This window comes from Manis javanica, chromosome X (genome assembly GCF_040802235.1).
Source record: "Manis javanica isolate MJ-LG chromosome X, MJ_LKY, whole genome shotgun sequence".
Lineage (NCBI taxonomy): Eukaryota > Metazoa > Chordata > Mammalia > Pholidota > Manidae > Manis > Manis javanica.
This window is the reverse complement of record NC_133174.1, coordinates 128,810,261-128,830,304: the sequence shown is the minus strand read 5'-3', so window position 1 is coordinate 128,830,304 and position 20,044 is coordinate 128,810,261. Positions and strand designations below refer to the sequence as shown.

Below are 20,044 nucleotides of genomic sequence, written 5' to 3'. Positions count from 1 at the left end.
TGGTAGAGATGGACTTGCAGCCCAAGCCTCTCAGACCCCAAGTCCATGGGCTTTCCGTCTTACCATACTGTTAAGACAAAGCCACGTGTTGAAACAAAAACAATTTTAAATAGAGATTGAATATGAGATTATTATTCATCTTAAATTCTGATGTTTGCATAAAAGTAGGTTAGAGTGGATGAGTAGAAAAAATAAAGATATTTTTGGAGATTCTGAAAGTAACTTCTGACTACATTCAGTGTAGACGTCACAGGCTCTTTCCTTAATATGTTTCATTTAATTTTAAAGCATAATCCCTTTTTCTTGATGGGGATTTACACTAGAACTGCTTTTAATGCTTATCAGCTCTAATCAAGGTCATTGATGGGACTCGTAAATGTAACAGAGATGCTCCTTTAGATAATGAGGCAGGAGGTGAAAGATAAGACACACGGGGACTAAGGAAGAACATGTGTCCAAGGGAGGGAAGTTGCTCAGAATGAAATTAAGCAAGATATCAGCACAGAATGAAAGAAAGCGGAAGAGTTTGCTTTGTGCAATCATGTGGAGAGGGAGAAAAACTGTGGTTAGGAAGGGATATTGTGTGTAAGAACTTCACTGGCTACAAGAAGATATCACTCTCCCATGACAGATTATTTCTTTCCTAGAGAGGCTGAGAGGTTGGTGGAAATAAAGGATATTTCCCCACTCCAGAAACTGGATGTTTATAACTTGTAAGGCTTGTATAAATAGTAATTTGTAAGGTTAATTTGTCTGGCAAATAATTTAAAAAACAACCATTTAAACTAATATTGGATGACCTTTTTCACTGATGTTTAATTACTTCGGTGTTTGACACAATAATTTGTTTTAATAGTATACAGCTAATTTATAACCATTCCGTCTTAGATGGACTACTTGGATGTTCAGATATATAACATTTGTTTCAATCACTGGACACATGTAATCTGGACTGAAAGTGCATAGTGAAATGAAAACATATGAATACATAGGTCTATGATTATATTTATTATTTCATATTCTTTGAATGTAAAATGTGTATTTTGCCCAAGTGAGAAATTCTGTTTCATTTAGAATATGGTGGGGGCAGATTTAATGTAATTTCGTGTTCCAAATAAAATGCTCATGAAAATGTTAACTTACATATTGCAGATGGATGAAGTTGGAGTCACTGAATATGTAAAAGGAGATGACCGCAAGTTTGAGATCTGGTATGCTGGGAAGGAAGAACTTTATATCATCCAGGTTGGTTATTTAAAAATTATTCTAGAAACTGTAACCTGCATGAAGATACAAAAGTCTGAATTTGCAAACAAAAATAATTTTGGCTACATTACAAAAACTCTTAATCCTTTCTTGGAGGTCGCTTAAATGTTAATTACTGTTCTAGGTGATGTAGTTGAACATTGTTTCAGTAGCGCATGTTTTCTTAGTTAAGATATGCCTGTGGTACTTTCTACAGCTTTAAGTGTTCACTGCGCTAGGACACTTATCCAACAATAGCTGATAGCCAAGAACTTGGCAGATGCTTCTCTGTCCCCATCAAGTTTCCGGAGTTCCTAGAGTAACAGATTTACAAGAGTTTTGAGTTCCTCCTGTGCTTGACATTCAGAGAATTCCTAATCATGAGACACAGTGATGTGATGATGATTCAGATTTGATCATTGTTTCTAAAGAATATGGTGAAAGATCCCACCAGATGTACTATAAGGTCCAGCCTATTTCAGGAAAGGTGAGAGAAATGAGCACATTTCAAGAGGATATTGTCATTTCAATAAGTATTTGTATCATGACTTGTGACAGGTGAATGTGCTGTTACCTATTGAACATGCTCCGTGTTTTTTCTGTTTTGGTTCCACACTAGGTGATTACAATTCAAGAAATACATTTTCTTGGTTTGATCTAGTTGTAAGAATTCTTGCTGTATTTTAACGAACTTGTCTTCCAAGTAATGAGAGGATATTTAAGGACACTTTTATGTTGTCATCTGTTATCAAGATTACTCTGCAATAGACTATCTTTTCAGAAATAGTAAAACTTGTTTTTTTTTACCAAAATCAAACATAAAAACACTTATATTTTCAAGAGAACTCTTTTACAAAGAAAAAAAAGATTGTATTTCATATTTTCTCTGAGCATTATTATTTAAGGACAATTTCAAAGTGGTTTTGACTATTCATCTAATCTGATGCCTGCTTACTTGCTTCTTAACAGTGTGAAGAATCAAAATGTTAGAGTTTGAAAATGATGGTTTAGGATATAGATCTTGTTTGATATTATTAATCATATTTGTTTTGTTATAAATCATCCTTTTTAAAAGGAAACATGTCTTCTCCTCTCCACTTCTAAAAATCTTTAGGCTCCAAATACCAATGTGAAGATGACATGGGTAAAAGAAATAAGAATTATTTTGTTGAAGCAACAAGAACTTAAGACAGGTAAATTCAAGCACTTCTTCAGAACAAGATAAATTAAGCTGTGAATTCAGCTTTCTTCAGAACAAGAAGTACAGTAATGGTGTATTGACTCAGATTTTGTTGTAATTTTTACAGGGAATGTGGCTGATATTTATTTTATCCTACTTATAATGAAAGGGTTTATTAAACTCAGTAGTAGGAGATCAAGATTCAGGGGTTGTTTAAATTGATTTGGACAATGAACTTTACACTAGAAAATGAAATCTAGTTCTTGAAAAGCAGTTGGAAAGTACTATAGCAAACTGACTCTTAATTCTAAGCCCTTCCCCTGAGGTAACTCTGCTTGGGACCTTAAGTAATCAGTGCTTAATAATTGGTATTTGGGTAGTTCTAGTAATAAATTTTAATTTATTGAATAAAATATTGCACGGTTCAGTCTTTTGCTGTATTTCAAATTCCAACTGGCTTTGTCTCTGGTTATTTCAACTCTGAAGGTTCACTCTAATGGGAATGTGTGTGTGTGTGTGTGTGTGTGTGTGTATGTGTGTGTGTATCTGTGTACGTGTCACATGAGAAAGTCATTAATCTTCAAGGAAGTAAGAAGTGTGGCTCCCAAATGATGCTTACATAAGCTTTGTTTTATTTCACAGTCAAGGAAGAAAAGCAACATAATCAGTTAACAAAGCAGAATAAGCATTCTTCTCAGCAGAATGATGAGTAAGCAATTTTTCTTTTAAGAACTATCACTCCTGCAATCTTCTATTTTCCATACATAACAGGAAAGAATGTAATTACAACGTCTCAGTTAAAAACTACCTATCCTTTTAGCAATAACTCCTCCAATCCCATAAACACATCATTTTCTCAGTTCTGTCCTTACAGTTGGAGCCTGATAGTCTTTAATAGTTAACCCATTGTTTCCCTTGATGTTAAAAGTAATGTGATAGTTTGGGCTAATTTTTAAACACAATTACAAGTGCTTTGCTCTCAGTATATCCTGGGGGGAGTTGCATGTAGGCTGACAGTAGAAGGGGCTGCACTTGTGGCTTTGTCTTCAAAATATTTTCTTCACCTTTGATTTGATTGGTGAAAGAGAGTTCTAAGTATGATGAAGGACTGGCAGCCACTGCTCACCCACAGCTTTGTGGTCTCTTGATGGAGACCACTTGATGATGACTTGGCCTCTCTTCTACATAGTTACAGAGGAGGTATGGATCCTGGGAGGGAACTGTGCCTGGATACGTCCATGAAGTCTTTGAGGAAGGCAGCAGTCCTAAATGATAGTGTGCTGCTGGTTTAGAGATGCTGTCTTCGTATTCTGCCTCTACAAATCCTAAAAGGTGGAGATTCTATAGAACCTTTGCATATATGCAGAAGGGATCCCTAAAGTGATTCCAAGGTGTCGGCATAGAAATTCACTATGCAGATGTTAAGGATCATGTAATGCTTTCTTAAAAATACTCTTTTTCTGTTTGTTTCACATTGTATTTCAGAGGTAGCTAAAATCAGGTACAAAGTGTGTTGGTTCATCTGGGGCTTTAGGAGAGGCACTTAAAAGTCACAATGGAAGTCTCTATCTTCCAGGGTCACCATACTCAATGTTTTGTCATCTATTATGGAGTTAAAGTCTTTAGATTTCATGCAGTAGTTGGCCTTTTGGTAGCTGATATAATACAAAAGTATTAATCAGATTAAGGTTTCATCATCATTTATATACACGTTACCTAATTCATTAAGGTTAAAAGTTCATAGAGCAACAGTATTTTTTTTATGTTTTGTTCCAACTTTATTGAGAGTTGACAATTTAAAACTGTATGTTTGAAGAGTACAACTTGATAATTTGATATATGTATACATTTTGAAATATTCACCACAATCAAGCCAATGAACACATCCATTGCCTCATGTAGTTATCCTTTCTTACATGTGTGGAGAGAATATCGAAGATATACCTCTTAGGTGATTTCAAGAATATACAATACACAACAGTCATTTTAAACAATATACTTTCTTTGAGTCCAGAAGAGGAGTGGTTTTTCCTTGCATATTAAAGAAAGACCTTGCTGGCTTGGATCCTAGGATTTATGCTTCTATATGCTTTGAACTACTATCACACAGACTTACGTAAGGGGGGAAATCTGTTTTGTTTGAATGGATTCTCAGAGTATGTTCTTAACGTACATTAGTGGAAGAAATAACATTTTAGATTTTTTCTTATTTGATTGTACAAAAGCTCACTTATTTTCACATATTTACTATTTCAGAAAGCAACAGGGAGCTTTTATAGGTACCAAGGAAACTGAATCAGAACACAGCCGCACCATGGTGGAGGTCGGTGAGGTAGGCGTGTCAGTTCAGGCAGTAGACACAGGTATGTGTAGTGGTTATCTACAGCTAAGATTCATGGTTGTGCAAATCTTTTTCTTCCATTTTTAATTTGCCTAATCTACCTATCTGTTATCTTGTACAAAGAAAACAAAATTAGCCCATATTTATAAGGCTCTTTTGTCTTGTAAGGAAGGCAAATTCTTTGGCTCCTGAATCAAAAACTCTGTAAGATCCCACCATGTGTAAGGGAGCAAGTTCTCCGCGTGATTCTTCCCGATGCTAGGAACCCCTGCTGTGCAGAATACAAAAACAAGTAAAACACTGACCCTGGCTTCAGGGAATTCACACTTAATGGTGAATAGGTTTAATGAATACAGAAGAGTCATTTACAGGTGGAATATTTGTCTTTCTTTCGTAAATTGTGCCGGCTAAGCCAATTTCCACAATTTATTTAATTCAACAAATATAACATAGCCTATGTGCCAGAAATTGTGCAAACTGTTGGGTACACACTTTTTAAGTAAGAGACACTCAGCTGCTATCCCCATGGAACCAGGAAAATAGAAAGATAACTCAATGAGCAATTAAAATTAAATGTGGTAAGTGTTGTAACAGGGTTGTATAAGGTGCTGTAGAAGTATCCAGCAGACTCATGTAAGTACCTCTGGGACCAACAACATACACATTCTTGGAGAAATGCCTTAAAGAGTACCTGATATTCAATATTTAAATATGATAGTTCTTAATCTGGAAGAGGCCTCTCTACTCGTTGGAGAGAAGCACATAAGGACAACCTCGCTCAGCTTACAGTTATCATTTAAAGGTCACTTTCCTCAGGTCATCTGTGCTGTGAACCCCCAACAGTCAGCAAAGAACAATACCTTCATTTGTCACATGAGGAAACCAAGTCAGAGAAAGTTCACATGACTTTTCCAAGGTTACATGAATAGTTTAGTGTGGCCAAGATGAGAGGCTGTTAATTCCCTGCCTACACTAGATTGCTTAATCCATAGCAGTTCAATATATTGTATTAATTAAGCACCTCTTACATTCAAGGCTCTTATGAGACATATAATGTATAAACACATAGTCTCTGCCTACTAAGAGAGATAAGACAAGTCAAAAATGATAATGTTCTCTCAACAAAATAGGTATAGAAGCTATGTACCTCAACATAATAAAGGCCCACAGCTAACATCATAGTCAATGGCAAAAAGCTAAAAGCTTTTCCTTTGAGATCAAGAACAATACAAGGATGTCCACCCTCACCATTTTTATTCAACATCATACTGGAGGTCCTAGCCACAGCAGTCAGACAACACAAAAAACATAAAAGGCTTCCACATTGGTAAGGAACAAGTTAAACTGTCACTGTTTGCAGATGACATGATATTGTACATAAAGAATTCCAAAGAATCCACAAAAAAACTATTAGAACTAATGATTGGATTCAGCAAAGTTGCAGGGTGTAACATTGATACACAAAAATCTGTTGCATTCCTATATGCTATGAATGACCTAGTAGAAAGAGAAATCAGGAAAACAATTCCATTTACACCTGCACCAAAAAGGAGAAAATACCTATAAATAAACCTAATAAACAAGGTTTTCAAAAAGACCTGTATTCTGAAAACTATATGACACTGATGAGAAAAATTAAAGATGGAAATAAATGGAAATCTATCCCATACTCATAGTTGGAAGAATTAATATTGTCAAAATGACCATCCTGCTGAAATTAATTTGCATATTCAATGCAATCTCTATCAAAATTCCAACAGCATTTTTTTTCAAATAAACTATACTAATACTTCTAAAAATCATATAGAAGCACAGAAGACCCTAAATAGCCAAACCAATCCTGAGAAAGAAGAGCCAAGCTGGATGATTACACTTCCTGACTTCAAGCTCTATTACAAAGCTATAGTAAGCAAAACAGTATGGTACTGGCACAAGAACATACCCATAGATCAATGCAACAGAACAGAGGGCTCAGAAATAAACCCACATATATATAGTTAATTAATATATGATAAAAGAGCCATGAATACAGCATGGGGAAAAGACAGTCTCTTCAATAATTGTTGGGAAAACTGGACAGCTACATCCAAGAGAATGAAACTGGTTTACTGTCTAACGCCATACACAAAGGTAAACTTGAAATGCATCAAAGACCTGAATGTAAGTCATGAAACCATAAAACTCTTGGAAGAAAACATAGCAAAAATCTCTTGAATAGAAACATGAGGAATTTTTCCTGAATGCATCTCCTTGGGCAAGGGAAACAAAATAAAATTTGAACAAGTGGGGATACATCAAACTACTAAAAAGCTTCTGTACAGCAAAGGAGACCATCAGCAGAACAAAAAGGCATCCTACAGTATGGGAGAATATTTTTGTAAATTATTTATCCAATAAGGAATTAACATCCAAAATATATAAAGAACTCGTATGCCTCAACACCAAAAAAACAAATAACCTGACTAAAAAATGGGTGGAAGACCTGAACAGACATTTCTCCAAAGAAGAAATACTCATGGCCAACAGGAACATGAAAAGATGCTGCACATTGCTATCATCACAGAAATGCAAAACAGAACCACAGTGAGGTATCACTTCACACCTATTAGGATGGCCACTAACCAAAAGACAAGAAACAACAAATGCTGGCAAGGGTATGGAGAAAAAGGAGCCCTCCTACACTTTTGGTGGGAATTTAAATTGGTACAATTGCTGTGGAAAGCAGTCTGGAGGTTTCTCAAAAATAGAAATACCATTTGATCTCATAGTCCCACTATTAGGAATTTACCCCAAAAAAACAAGATCCCTGATTTGAAAAGACATATGCACCCTTATGTTTTTTTGTTTTTTTTTTAAAGTCTAATTTATCAATTTTATTTCTTTCAGGGATCTTGCTTTTGGTGTTTTATTAAAAATGCATAGCCAAATTCAAGGTCCCCTAGACTTTTCCCTATGTTATCTTCTAGATGTTTTAAAGTTCTGCATTTTACATTTAGGTCTATGACCCATTCTGAGTTAATTTTTGTGAAAGGTAAAAGTCTGTGTCTAGATTTCTTTTTTTATTTTTGGCATGTGGATGTCCATTTGTTCTAGCACCATTTGTTGAAAAGACTACCCTCTCTCCATTGAATCATCTTTGCCTCTTTGTCAAAGATCAGTTGATTACATTTGTGTGAATCTATTTCTGAGCTCTCTGTTCTGTTCAGTTAGTCTATTAATCTGTTCTTTTACTAATATTATGTTGTTTTGATTACTGTAGCTTTATAGAAAGTTTTGAAGTTGGGTAGTGTCAGTCCTCTGACTTTGTTCTTCTTCAGGTTTGTGTTGGCTACTCTGGTCTTTTGCCTTTCCATACAATTTTTTTTTCCTTTTTATTTTTTATTTTGGTATCATTAATCTACAATTACAGAAAGAACATTATGTTTACTAGGTTCCCCCCTTCACCAAGTCCCCCCCACATACCCCTTCACAGTCACTGTCCATCTGTGTAGTAAGATGCTGTAAAATCACTACTTGTCTTCTCTGTGTTGCACAGACCTCCCCGTGCCCCCCATTCACAATACATGCTAATCATAATGCCCTCTTTCTTTTTCCTCGCCCTTATCCCTCCCTTCCCACCCATCATCCCCAGTCCCTTTCCCTTTAGTAACTATTAGTCCATTCTTGGGTCTGTGATTCTGCTGCTGTTTTGTGCCTTCAGTTTTCCTTTGTTCTTATACTCCACATATGAGTGAAATCATTTGGCACTTGTCCTTCTCCACTTGGCTTATTTCACTGAGAATAATACCCTCTAGCTCCATCCATGTTGTTGCGAATGGTAGGATCTGTTTTCTTCTTATGGCTGCGAAATATTCCATTATGTATATGTACCACATCTTCTTTATCCATTCATCTACTGACGGACGTTTAGGTTGCTTCCATATCTTGGCTATTGTAAAAACTGCAGCAATAAACATAGGGGTGCATCTGTCTTTTTCAAACTGGAGTGCTGCATTCTTAGGGTAAATTTCCAGAAGTGAAATTCCTGGGTCAAATGGTATTTCTATTTAGAGCATTATGAGGAACCTCCATACTGCTTTCCACAATGGTTGAACTACTTTACATTCCCACCAACAGTGTACAAGGGTTTCCCTTTCTCTACAACCTCGCCAACATTTGTTGTTGTTTGTCTTTTCGATGATGGTGATCCTTACTGGTGTGAGGTGATATCTCATTGTGGTTTTAATTTGCATTTCTCTGATGATTAGCGATGTGGAGCATCTTTTCATGTGCCTGTTGGCCATCTGAATTTCTTCTTTAGAGAACTGTCTATTCAGCTCCTCTGCCCATTTTTTAATTGGATTATTTGCTTTTTGTTTGTTGAGGCATGTGGGCTCTTTATATATTTTGGATGTCAATCCTTTATCGGATCTGTCATTTATGAATATGTTGTTCCATACTGTAGGATACCTTTTTGTTCTATTGATGGTGTCCTTTGCTGTACAGAAGCTTTTTAGCTTGATATAGTCCCACTTGTTCATTTTTGCCTTTGTTTCCCTTGCCCAGGGAGATATGTTCATGAAGAAGTCACTCATGTCTATGCCCATGAGATTTTTGCCTATGTTTTTTTATAAGAGTTTTATGGTTTCATGACTTACATTCAGGTCTTTGATCCATTTGGAGTTTACTTTTGTGTATGGGGATAGACAGTGATCCAGTTTCATTCTCTTACATGTAGCTGTCCAGTTTTGCCAGCACCATCTGTTGAGGAGACTGTCATTTCCCCATTGTATGTCCATGGCTCCTTTATCATATATTAATTGGCCATATATGTTTGGGTTAATGTCTGGAGTCTCTATTCTGTTCCACTGGTCTGTGGCTCTGTTCTTGTGCCAGTACCAAATTGTCTTGATTACTGTGGCTTTGTAGTAGAGCTTCAATTTGGGGAGCGAGACCTCCCCCACTTTATTCTTCCTTCTCAGGATTGTGTTGACTATTCGGGGACTTTGATGGTTCCATATGAATTTTTGAACTATTTGTTCCAGTTCATTGAAGAATGCTGTTGGTAATTTGATAGGGATTGCATTGAATCTGTATATTTCTTTGGCAGGATGGCCATTTTGATTATATTAATTCTTCCTAGCCAGGAGCATGGGATGAGTTTCCATTGTTAGTGACCACTTTAATTTCTCTTAAGAGTGTCTCATAGTTTTCAGGGCATAGGTCTTTCACTTCCTTGGTTAGGTTTATTCCTAGGTATTTTATTCTTTTTGATGCTATTGTGAATGGAATTGTTTTCCTGATTTCTCTTTCTATTAGTTCATTGTTAGTGTATAGGAAAGCTACAGATTTCTGTGTGTTAATTTTGTATCCTGCAACTTTGCTGAATTCTGATATTAGTTCTAGTAGTTTTGCAGTGGAGTCTTAGGGTTTTTTATGTACAATATCATGTCATCTGCAAATAGTGACAGTTTGACTTCTTCTTTACCAATCTGGATTCCTTGTATTTCTTTGTTTTGTCTGATTGCCATGGCTAGGACCTCCAGTACCACGTTGGATAACAGTGGGGAGAGTGGGCATCCCTGTCTTGTTCCCGATCTCAGAGGAAAAGGTTTCAGCCTCTCGCTGTTCAGTATGATGTTAGCTGTGGATTGATCATATATGGCCTTTATTATGTTGAGGTACTTGCTCTCTATGACCATTTTGTTGAGAGTTTTTATCATGAATGGATGTTGAATTTTGTCGAATGCTTTTTCAGCCTCTGTGGAGATCATCATGTGGTTTTTGTCCTTTTTGTTGATTTGGTGGTTGATGTTGCTGGATTTTTGAATGTTGTATCATCCTTGCATCCCTGGGATGAGTTCCACTTGGTCATGGCATATGATCCTCTTGAGGTATTTTTGAATTCGGTTTGCTAATATTTTGTTGAGTATTTTTGCATCTATATTCATCAGGGATATGGTCTGTAGTTTTCTTTTTTGGTGGAGTCTTTGCCTGGTTTTGGTATTAGGGTGATGTTGGCTTCATAGAATGAGTTTGGGAGTATTCCCTCCTCTTCTATTTTTTGGAAAACTTTAAGGAGAATGGGTGTTATATCTTCTCTATATGTTTGATAAAATTCTGAGGTAAATCCATCTGGCCCGGGGGTTTTGTTCTTGGGTAGTTATTAGATTACTGATACAATTTCATTGCTGTTAATTGGTCTGTTTAGATTTTCTGTTTCTTTCTGGGTCAGTCTTGGAAGGTTGTATTTTTCTAAGAAGTTGTCCATTTCTCCTAGGTTTTCCAGCTTGTTAGCATATAGGTTTTCATAGTATTCTCTAATAATTCTTTGTATTTCTGTGGGGTCCGTCGTGATTTTTCCTTTCTTGTTTCTGATTCTGTTGATGTGTGTTGATTCTCTTTTTCTCTTAATAAGTCTGGCTAGAGGCTTATCTAGTTTGTTTATTTTCTCGTAGAACCAGCTCTTGGTTTCATTGATTTTTTCTATTGTTTTATTCTTCTCAATTTTATTTATTTCTTCTGTGATCTTTATTATGTCCCTCCATCTGCTGACCGTAGGCCTCATTTGTTCTTCTTTTTCAGTTTCGATAATTGTGACATTAGACTATTCATTTGGGATTGTTCTTCCTTCTTTAAATATTCCTGGATCACTATATACTTTCCTCTTAAGACTGCTTTTGCTGTGATCCACAGAATTTGGGGCATTGTGTTGTTGTCATTTGTTTCCATAATTCCTTGATCTCTTTATTAATTTGTTCATTGATCCATTGATTATTTAGGAGCATATTGTTAAGCCTCCATGTGTTTGTGAGCCTTTTTGTTTTCTTTGTAGAATTTATTTCTAGTTTTATACCTTTGTGGTCTGAAAAGTTGTGTGGTAGGATTTCAATCTTTTGGAATTTACTGAGGTTCTTTTTGTGGCCTAGTATGTGGTCTATTCTGGAGAATGTTCCATGTGCACTTGAGAAGAATGTGTATCCTGTTGCTTTTGGATGTAGAGTTCTATAGATGTCTATTAGGTCCATCTGTTCTAGCGTGTTGTTCAGTGCCTTTGTGTCCTTACTTATTTTCTGTCTGGTGGATCTGTCCTTTGGAGTGAGTGGTGTGTTGAAGTCTCCCAAAATGAATGCATTGCATTCTATTTCCTCCTTTAATTCTGTTAGTATTTGTTTCACATATGTCGGTGCTCCTGTATTGGGTGCATATATGTTTATAGTGGTTATATCCTCTTGTTGGACTGAGCCCTTTATCATTATGTAATGTCCTTCTTTATCTCTGGTTGCTTTCTTTATTTCGAAGTCTATTTTGTCTGATACTAGTATTGTGACACCTGCTTTTTTCTCTCTTTTGCATGAAGTATCTTTCTCCATCCCTTGACTTTTAATCTGTGCATGTCTTTGGGTTTGAGGTGAGTCTCTTGTAAGCAGCATATAGATGGGTCTTGCTTTTTTATCCATTCTATTATTCTGTGTCTTTTGATTGGTGCATTCAGTCTATTTACATTTAGGGTGATTATTGAAAGGTATGTACTTATTGCCATTGCAAGCTTTAAGTTTGTGGTTACGAAAGGTTGAAGGTTAGCTTCTTTACTATCTTACTGTCTATCTTAACTCACTTATTGAGCTATTATAAACACGGTCTGATGATTCTTTATTTCTCTCCCTTCTTATTCCTCTTCCTCCATTCTTCATATGTTGGGTGTTTTGTTCTGTGCTCTTTTTAGGAGTGCTCCCATCTAGAGCACTCCCTGTAAGATGCCCTGTAGAGGTGGTTTGTGGGAGGCAAGTTCCCTCAACTTTTGCTTGTCTGGTAATTGTTTCATCCCTCCTTCATATTTAAATGATAATCGTGCTGGATACAGTATCCTTGGTTCAAGGCCCTTCTGTTTCATTTCATTAAATATATCATGCCATTCTCTTCTGGCCTGTAAGGTTTCTGTTGAGAAGTCTGATGATAGCCTGATGGGTTTTCCTTTGTAGGTGACCTTTTTACTCTCTCTGGCTGCCTTTAATACTCTTTCCCTGTCTTTCATCTTTGCCATTTTAATTTTTATGTGTTTTGGTGTTGACCTCTTTGGATCCCATTTCTCGGGAGTTCTGTGTGCCTCCGTAGTCTGAGCAACTATTTCCTCCCCCAGTTTGGGGAAATTCTCAGCAATTATTTCTTCAAAGACACTTTCCATCCCTTTTTCTCTCTCTTCTTCCTCTGGTACTCCTATAATGCGGATATTGTTCCTTTTGGATTGGTCACACAGTTCTCTTAATATTGTTTCATTCCTGGAGATCCTTTTATCTCTCTCTGCATCAGCTTCTATGCGTTCCTGTTCTCTGGTTTCTTTTCCATCAATGGCCTCTTGCATCTTATCCATTCTGCTTATAAATCCTTCCAGAGTTTGTTTCACTTCTGTAATCTCCCTCTGGAGATATGTGATCTCTCTCCAGACGTCTGTAATCTCCCTCCGGACTTCATCCCTTAGCTCTTGCATATTTCTCTGCAGCTCTGTCAGCATGTTTATGATTTTTATTTTGAATTCCTTTTCAGGGAGACTGGTTAGGTCTGCCTCTGTAGATCCTTTCTCAGGTGTAACTATCTTGATCTGGACCAGAAATTTTTGCCTTTTCATGGTGATAGCAGTGGCTGTAGGCAGGTTGTGGGTGTGTCAGCTGGGAGAGGAAAGTCCTTTCCTGCTTGCTGGATGCCTTGCCCTTCTCTGCTGCCTGTGACGGCTACCTGCACTCCTGGAGCAGCCACTGGGTTAATCTCCTAAGCTGCTTTGAGTGGGGTGTCTGTCAGAGTAGCACGGAGCCCTATGGGGATTGGCAGGCACGCCAGGTGCACTCCTCCATGCTAGCGGCGACCCTGCTGGGCAGCTGTGTGGCAGCAGCGGCCTTTGGGTCTTGCCCAGGCGGCTGTGTGTTGGGCTGGGATTCCGGTTGGCTCCTGGGAGCGCACCTGCTCCCTCTGGCTCTGTTGCTGGTGCACGCGGGGCTTTTCCGCACAGGCTTCTACCAGACTCTGGCTTTACTGCCTCCGGTGCATGCGAGATGTGCCCTGGCTGTTCGGTCGCACCACTGCATGCTAGCCCTGCGGCACACGGATCTGCTCTTGGTTCCTTCTAGCGCTTCTGCCCACGGCGCACGCTCCCACTTTCCTGCTACTGGTCCCATGTGTTGGGGTCCGCTCCAGTTGGAGGAACGACTGGCAGACTGCCTAGTCCTGTGAGGGGCTTCAGAGCTGCAGTGCCTCCATTTAGGGCACTTAAGTTTCCCCGGTACTCCCAGCTGCTGGGACAACTCCGTCCAGCTAAGGGTTCCCTGTCTCTTTAAGACTTGCAGAAAGCACTTGCTTTTCTTTTGTCTCAGTGGTGCCATTTGCCGGTACCTGCCCCCAGGTTTTGCTTTTCCGTTTATCTAATATCCAGCACCCCGTGCACCTTGTGTCTGCATTCCTGGTGCGGATTTCTAGAGCTGGTTGTTTAGCAGTCCTGGGCTTTCACTCCCTCCCTGTTCTGACTCCTTTCTTCCTGCTGGGTTTTGGGGTGGGGGAGCATTCGGGTCCTGCCTGGCCATAGCTTGTATCTTACCCCCTTCATGTGATGCTGAGTTCTCACAGATGTAGATGTATCCTGGCTGTTGTACTGCATCCACTGGTGTCTCTTTTAGGAATAGTTGTATTTATTGTATTTTCATAAGTATATATGGTTTGGGGAGGAGATTTCCTCTGAACTACTCATGCCGCCATCTTCCCGTGATCTGCACCCTTATGTTTTTTGTTACACTATTTGCAACAGCCAAGGTATGGAAGCAACCTAAGTGTCTATCAGTAGATGAATGGATAAAGAAGGTTTGTTAAATATACACAATGGAATATCATGATTCAGCCACTAAAAGAAAATCCTGCCATTTGCAACAACATTGATGTATCTAGAGGCTATTATGCTCAATGAAATAAGCCAGGCAGAGAAAGACAAATACCATATGATTTCACTTATTTGTGGAATCTAAAAACAAAGCATAACAGAATGAACAAAACAGCAGTAGAGTTATACACACTGAGAAGTGACTGGTGGTTACCATAGGGGAGAGGTTGTGGTGCGTGGGAAGGGTGGGGGGATAAAGGGGCACAAAAATTCTCAATCATAATATAAGTAGGTCACAGGGATGGTAGTACAGCATGGAGAATATAACCAATGATTTTGTAACATCTTCCTATGTACACAGACAGTAACTGCACTAGTGGGGATGAAGATTTAATAATATGGGTAACTGTTGAACCACTCTGTTGTATACTTAAAACCAATATAAGATTGTATATGAATGATACTTCAATAAAAAAAGGAATGTTCTACATAGAATGTTATAAATGCTACTTGAGTGTGATGAATAAAGATGGTACAGAAAAAATTTTTGGAAGAGATTACTTTTCTAAGAAGGGGTAGATACTGTATTCTCTGGAATGTTATTTATCTTAATATTATTTTTAGTAACACTCCTACCAACTCCAACTTGAAACTACCCCCCGAAAAAAGTGAAAGAGGCATATGACATTCCAGGCCCTGTCTGAAATACCAGAAATTCCAAAAGAGTACAATCTAATAGGAGGTTTTAGTATACAAAGATACTGTTCTTGTACCATTGCACGTTACAGCCTTGATTATTTCAGTTAGTTTTCCTTTACCCTTTGTGGTGCTGTGCTGGACCACCACCATTAAGTAACTGCCACCCTCTATGTTGTTCTTGTAGTTGGGACTGAGATGCCACCACCTTTAGAAATCTCTGAAGCAACTGAGGAATGGCTAAGCAACAATTTCTACTCTTCTTATGATGACAATGAAGGAGATGAAAAGCCCCTAATGGTTAGTAATGACCTACAAAAATAAATACAAATGCTTGGGGCAGTTTTACTGATGAAATAGGTGTGGCACATAGGGGCAATCTTCTGTCAATATCCTTGAGTTCATGGGGTACATTCTGTGGCCAAAAGATGTGAAACAAGTTTTATTGTGAATTTTCAGTAAGCACTTTTCCCTGTAAGTACAACTCGTTTGAGCTATATGTGGAGCTTCTATCGAAGTTAATGAGATAGTCATTCCAGTCTCTACATACTGACCAGTTTTATCTTTAATTGAATTTCACCACCTGTTTCAATCTAGGCATGTGAGATAAAACCAGGCAGGTCAACAAAGGCAGGTCAAATATACTTTAAAAATCGATTTAGATTCCAGATTGGAAGATGCAGGAAATAAATGTTACACATTAAAAACCATAAAATAATGTCTAAAGAATATAATTTAGTGGGCTGTCAAAAAATGTGCTAATGATACCAAATCTCAGCGTATTAGAACAAGGGGGAACCCCACAAAACTAAAAGAGGGTGCTTTAGGTAAAAGTGTTGTGTAAAAGAAATAATTTTATGATGTTATTATTAGGATCCTAGTGGACTTTCAGAGAGGAGTTGGGACAGTTTCGGGTCTATCTCCACTTTTCTGAAGTCACCAGCGTGGAGGGTGGTAATGATGCTTTGTAGTGGACAGTTCCTTGGTGCCCTTCAGAGGAACAAATTCAATTTGGCAAATCTAATTTGGAGTAAGGGAGTGATGGTGTGGAAAATTACAAAGCACAACAGCATGAACTCTAAAATGCCGTCTTTTCAAAAGTAACAATATTCTTTCTGCGAATAATACCACGACCATAACACATATTTGTATGACAGTTTACAGTTTACAAAGTGATTTCACATTATAATATTTATAGTATTAGTGATGGAATGGGCAGGCTTTATCACCTGTGATTGACAATAGTTTACATCTGTTGATATTTACCATATTATAAACTAAAACGGAGAAATAGAGAATTACTTATTCATAATTTAAAAATGTTAATCAACCCATTACAAGTTTACATAAATAACATTTTTATTAAAAATTTACCTTTTCAAGCAAAAAAGTAAGTGGAAAGAGTGGCATTTTAAATATTTTTGTAAATCTCTAATATCTGACTTCAGAAGACACAGCTAGATTCTCCTACCTGCTTTTGTATTCATTCTCTTGTGCTGTCACACATCGGGTAGTCTCCAGAAAAATCTACTGTATATTTGTGAAAGGATGAGAGTGAAAAGGGCAAATAATGTTTTAGTGTAGGTTTGACTCTTGCAGACTTTTGAACTTCAAATGGTCAGCCTCCCAAACTTCGAGAACTGCAGGTTTAGATTCTTAGTAAAAAGATCTTCTATATCCTTAATTCATATTATCTGAGGATGGGAAAAGTAGTTGCCAGATGCGAACAAAGTCAGGAGAAACCAATTTGGGTTCAGCATTTGCTGTAGATGCTCTATGAAGGAATTGTCAAGAATGTTAGTCTTCAATAAGCATTTTTCTGGCTATGTCGTCAGAAAATACAGCAAGTATGCCAAATTAATGAATGCTTTAATTACAGAAGAGGGGAATGCCGAAAAACCTGCTAGTTCTCTTCTCCCAGCAATTCCCGGAGTTGAGCTACTAAGGAAAACATACAAAAGCAATACGGTGCATTCCATCCTCACCCTCATCAAAAAAACCCCAAAATAAACAACAAACAGGTTGAAAAGAGCCGCTCTTGTACTCCCACTTTACCAAGTCAAAAATCTCAGAAATAAAGGGAGCTGCTTCCCTTGTAGAGGCCCGTATTGGGATGGTCTTCTATTACGATGAAGCTACTATGTTACATGGCCAGTAGCTCTTTTCCTGAGTGCTCCTCAGCCCATTTGATAAAATTGCTGCTCAGAAGATGTTCAACCCAAGTGACGTGGGTATTGTTTTCAGGTTAATTCCTTTGGACATGCAAGAAATCAGCACCACATAATTCTTTTCTTTCATTAAAATTTTTTTTATTATGTTACTCATTTTAAAATCATGTAAGTGTGTAAGACCTTGTGCTAGAAAAAACTTATCTCAGAATAGTTTTGGATTTGAGAATTTTTATTTCTTCTCTGTCTACTTTCTAACAAGATGCTGTCCGTGTGCCTTGGATTATGTAGTTTATTAATGAGTCAACTTAAAAATATAGCTATAAAAAAAAGATTAAGATGAAGTAAAGCACAGCATTATGATTTAATATGCTTTTATTGGACCCAGAGCTTTTGTGCCCATTATTTTTACCTGTGCAAAGTGATATGAAGCCCAGAAAGCCTTTGGGGACATTAGTAAATGCCTTTGTTCAGCACCACTGCCTTTTGTATGTGCCAAGATAAATTTTTCATAAGCATAGTTTACAAATAACAGTATTTGAAAATTATTTTTGTGCTTGTTTTTTTTTTTTTTGCCCCTGGAATTGTGCTTGTAACTCATGTGACTTAAATTAGTTGTGTTCTTTTATTTTCTGTGTAGTTCATGCTGTAATTCTCTTTTGACAAATTAAAATGAATTCTTCAGGTTAAGTGAACATGTGTCCTGCTTTTTTTTTTCAATCACAAAGTGCTCCATGTTTACTTGTCCCTGCAAAGCTATCGCATTGACCACTGAAGTAAATAGTGAGTGTTCTGTGTCCCTGAGCATGCAGTTGTGCAAATGGCTTTGTGCTCAAGTTTGTGATGTAATTTTTCAAAACAACCTTCCAGTCTGCAGGCAGATATAAAGCCCTAGCAGATTACAGAAAGAGAGGCTCAGAAGACCTCCGGATTAGAAGTGGAGCTGTCATTCAGCTTCTCCACGAGAAGGCTGATGGTCAACGGTAGGTGCCTGTGGTCACCTCCCCCCGGGGCATCTGGGTATCTAATCGAAAGTTCTGCTTTCCTTGCATCTTTGACATAATGCTCTCAAGAAGCAAAAATATCACATTTCTTATCAGTGTTTTATCTCCATTGCTTCAGCCTTGCCCATATAGGTCGCTGAAAGTAATGTTAATTGGTGAGTGAAGGATGCTTTGAAAGAATGAGATGCTGTGAGTGTGCCTGCTCTCTTGTGGTTACCTTTTGTTCAGACGTTTCAGCTGATACAACTGGCTTTGTAATAACTACAGATCACATGCCATTTGGTCACTCAAGCCATTCACTAACTCATCACATATTTAATTAATGCCTACTAAGTGCCTGGGACCATGCATAGCTACTTTACACCATAGTTTTTACTCAGTTCTAAGAGCATGTTATTTCCTATGGAAGGTCCTGTTACACACACACACACACACACACACACACACACACACACACACACACACAAAACCTGTGTCTGCGCCCAAGACTTAATGTGTGCAGGTAGTGTAAAGCAGTGAGAACTAATGTTCCTTTTTATTAGCTCAACCCTTATCAAATATAAAATAAGGCCTTTTAGTTTCATCGTTCTGTCCTTAAGCATTTGACTTCATATAGCATCAGTTTCAGAGATGGTTCTGCCAAATATGCGGTTGAATTAGAAAGAACTCAAAGCAGGAAGGAAATGTTTGCAAGAGGACTGAATGAAGCTTCCAGAAGTCTTCTGGAAATTTTATGTGAAATAATTTTGTCTTCACTGTGTCAATAATTTTAACTGAAATGCCACATTGACTGTGTAGTCTGACCCCAAAGTTCTGAGAAGATACACATGAGGGTGAAAATTAATGGTGGGTCATTAAAGTAATAACCATTTTTGCAAGTTACCTCAGTCCTTTGAAGGTTGCTCACTAGACAGGACAGTGTCGTGAAGGTCTTTGAGTGCATACAATAGCTTTGTGAAAATTTGAGCTGCAATGCAATGTATTTTTCTATTACCTTATATTACCATTGTTGTCTACTAACTCACTTATTATTTAGGTTGGTGAAAAATCTAAACAGAAGAAAAGAAGGTCTGAGTCCAGGGAACAGTTTGCAGATTTTAATTGGTGACTCTAGGTTTTGGAATGGCAAAGTTACAAGTATAATATGAACAGGCTGTGTACTATTTGTTTAAAGTCTAAAATTTTAAAAACTTCACCGAATTTGCAGTTGGCATAAGGTAAGAACCTCTCCCTCTCTGCACTTATAAATAAAGTTGCAAGCATATATATGTGTGTGTAATATATATATATATATATATATATATACATATATATACACATGTTTAAATTAAGGTATCATTGATATGCAACATTGTGGTTTCAACATTCACCCATATTATCAAGCCCTCACCCCACCTACTGCAGTCACTGTCCATCAGCGTAGTAAACTGCTATAGTAGTGACTTGTCTTCTCTGTGCTGTACTGCCTTCCCTGTGACCTGCCTATATTGTGATTGCAAGCATATTAGCTAGGATTTAACTTTTTCCTTTAATAGTTTTAAATTAGTGAATAAAGATTTTTTAAATATG

The 20,044-nt window shown here is 37.6% G+C and overlaps 1 protein-coding gene across 1 annotated transcript in view; it reads left to right on the top strand.

Annotated features, from left to right (window-relative positions):
- Positions 1 to 18,150, top strand: part of MCF2 (MCF.2 cell line derived transforming sequence) — a 66,739-nt gene extending 48,589 nt beyond the window's left edge. Inside the window, exons 21-26 of the mRNA XM_073227673.1 lie at positions 1,153 to 1,245; positions 2,360 to 2,438; positions 3,068 to 3,134; positions 4,682 to 4,788; positions 15,491 to 15,603; positions 17,183 to 18,150. Coding sequence (XP_073083774.1) covers positions 1,153 to 1,245; positions 2,360 to 2,438; positions 3,068 to 3,134; positions 4,682 to 4,788; positions 15,491 to 15,603; positions 17,183 to 17,248 — 525 coding nt within the window. The 3' untranslated portion in view covers positions 17,249 to 18,150. The remainder of the gene's footprint in view (positions 1 to 1,152; positions 1,246 to 2,359; positions 2,439 to 3,067; positions 3,135 to 4,681; positions 4,789 to 15,490; positions 15,604 to 17,182) is intronic.
- The last annotated feature ends 1,894 nt before the right edge of the window (positions 18,151 to 20,044 follow it).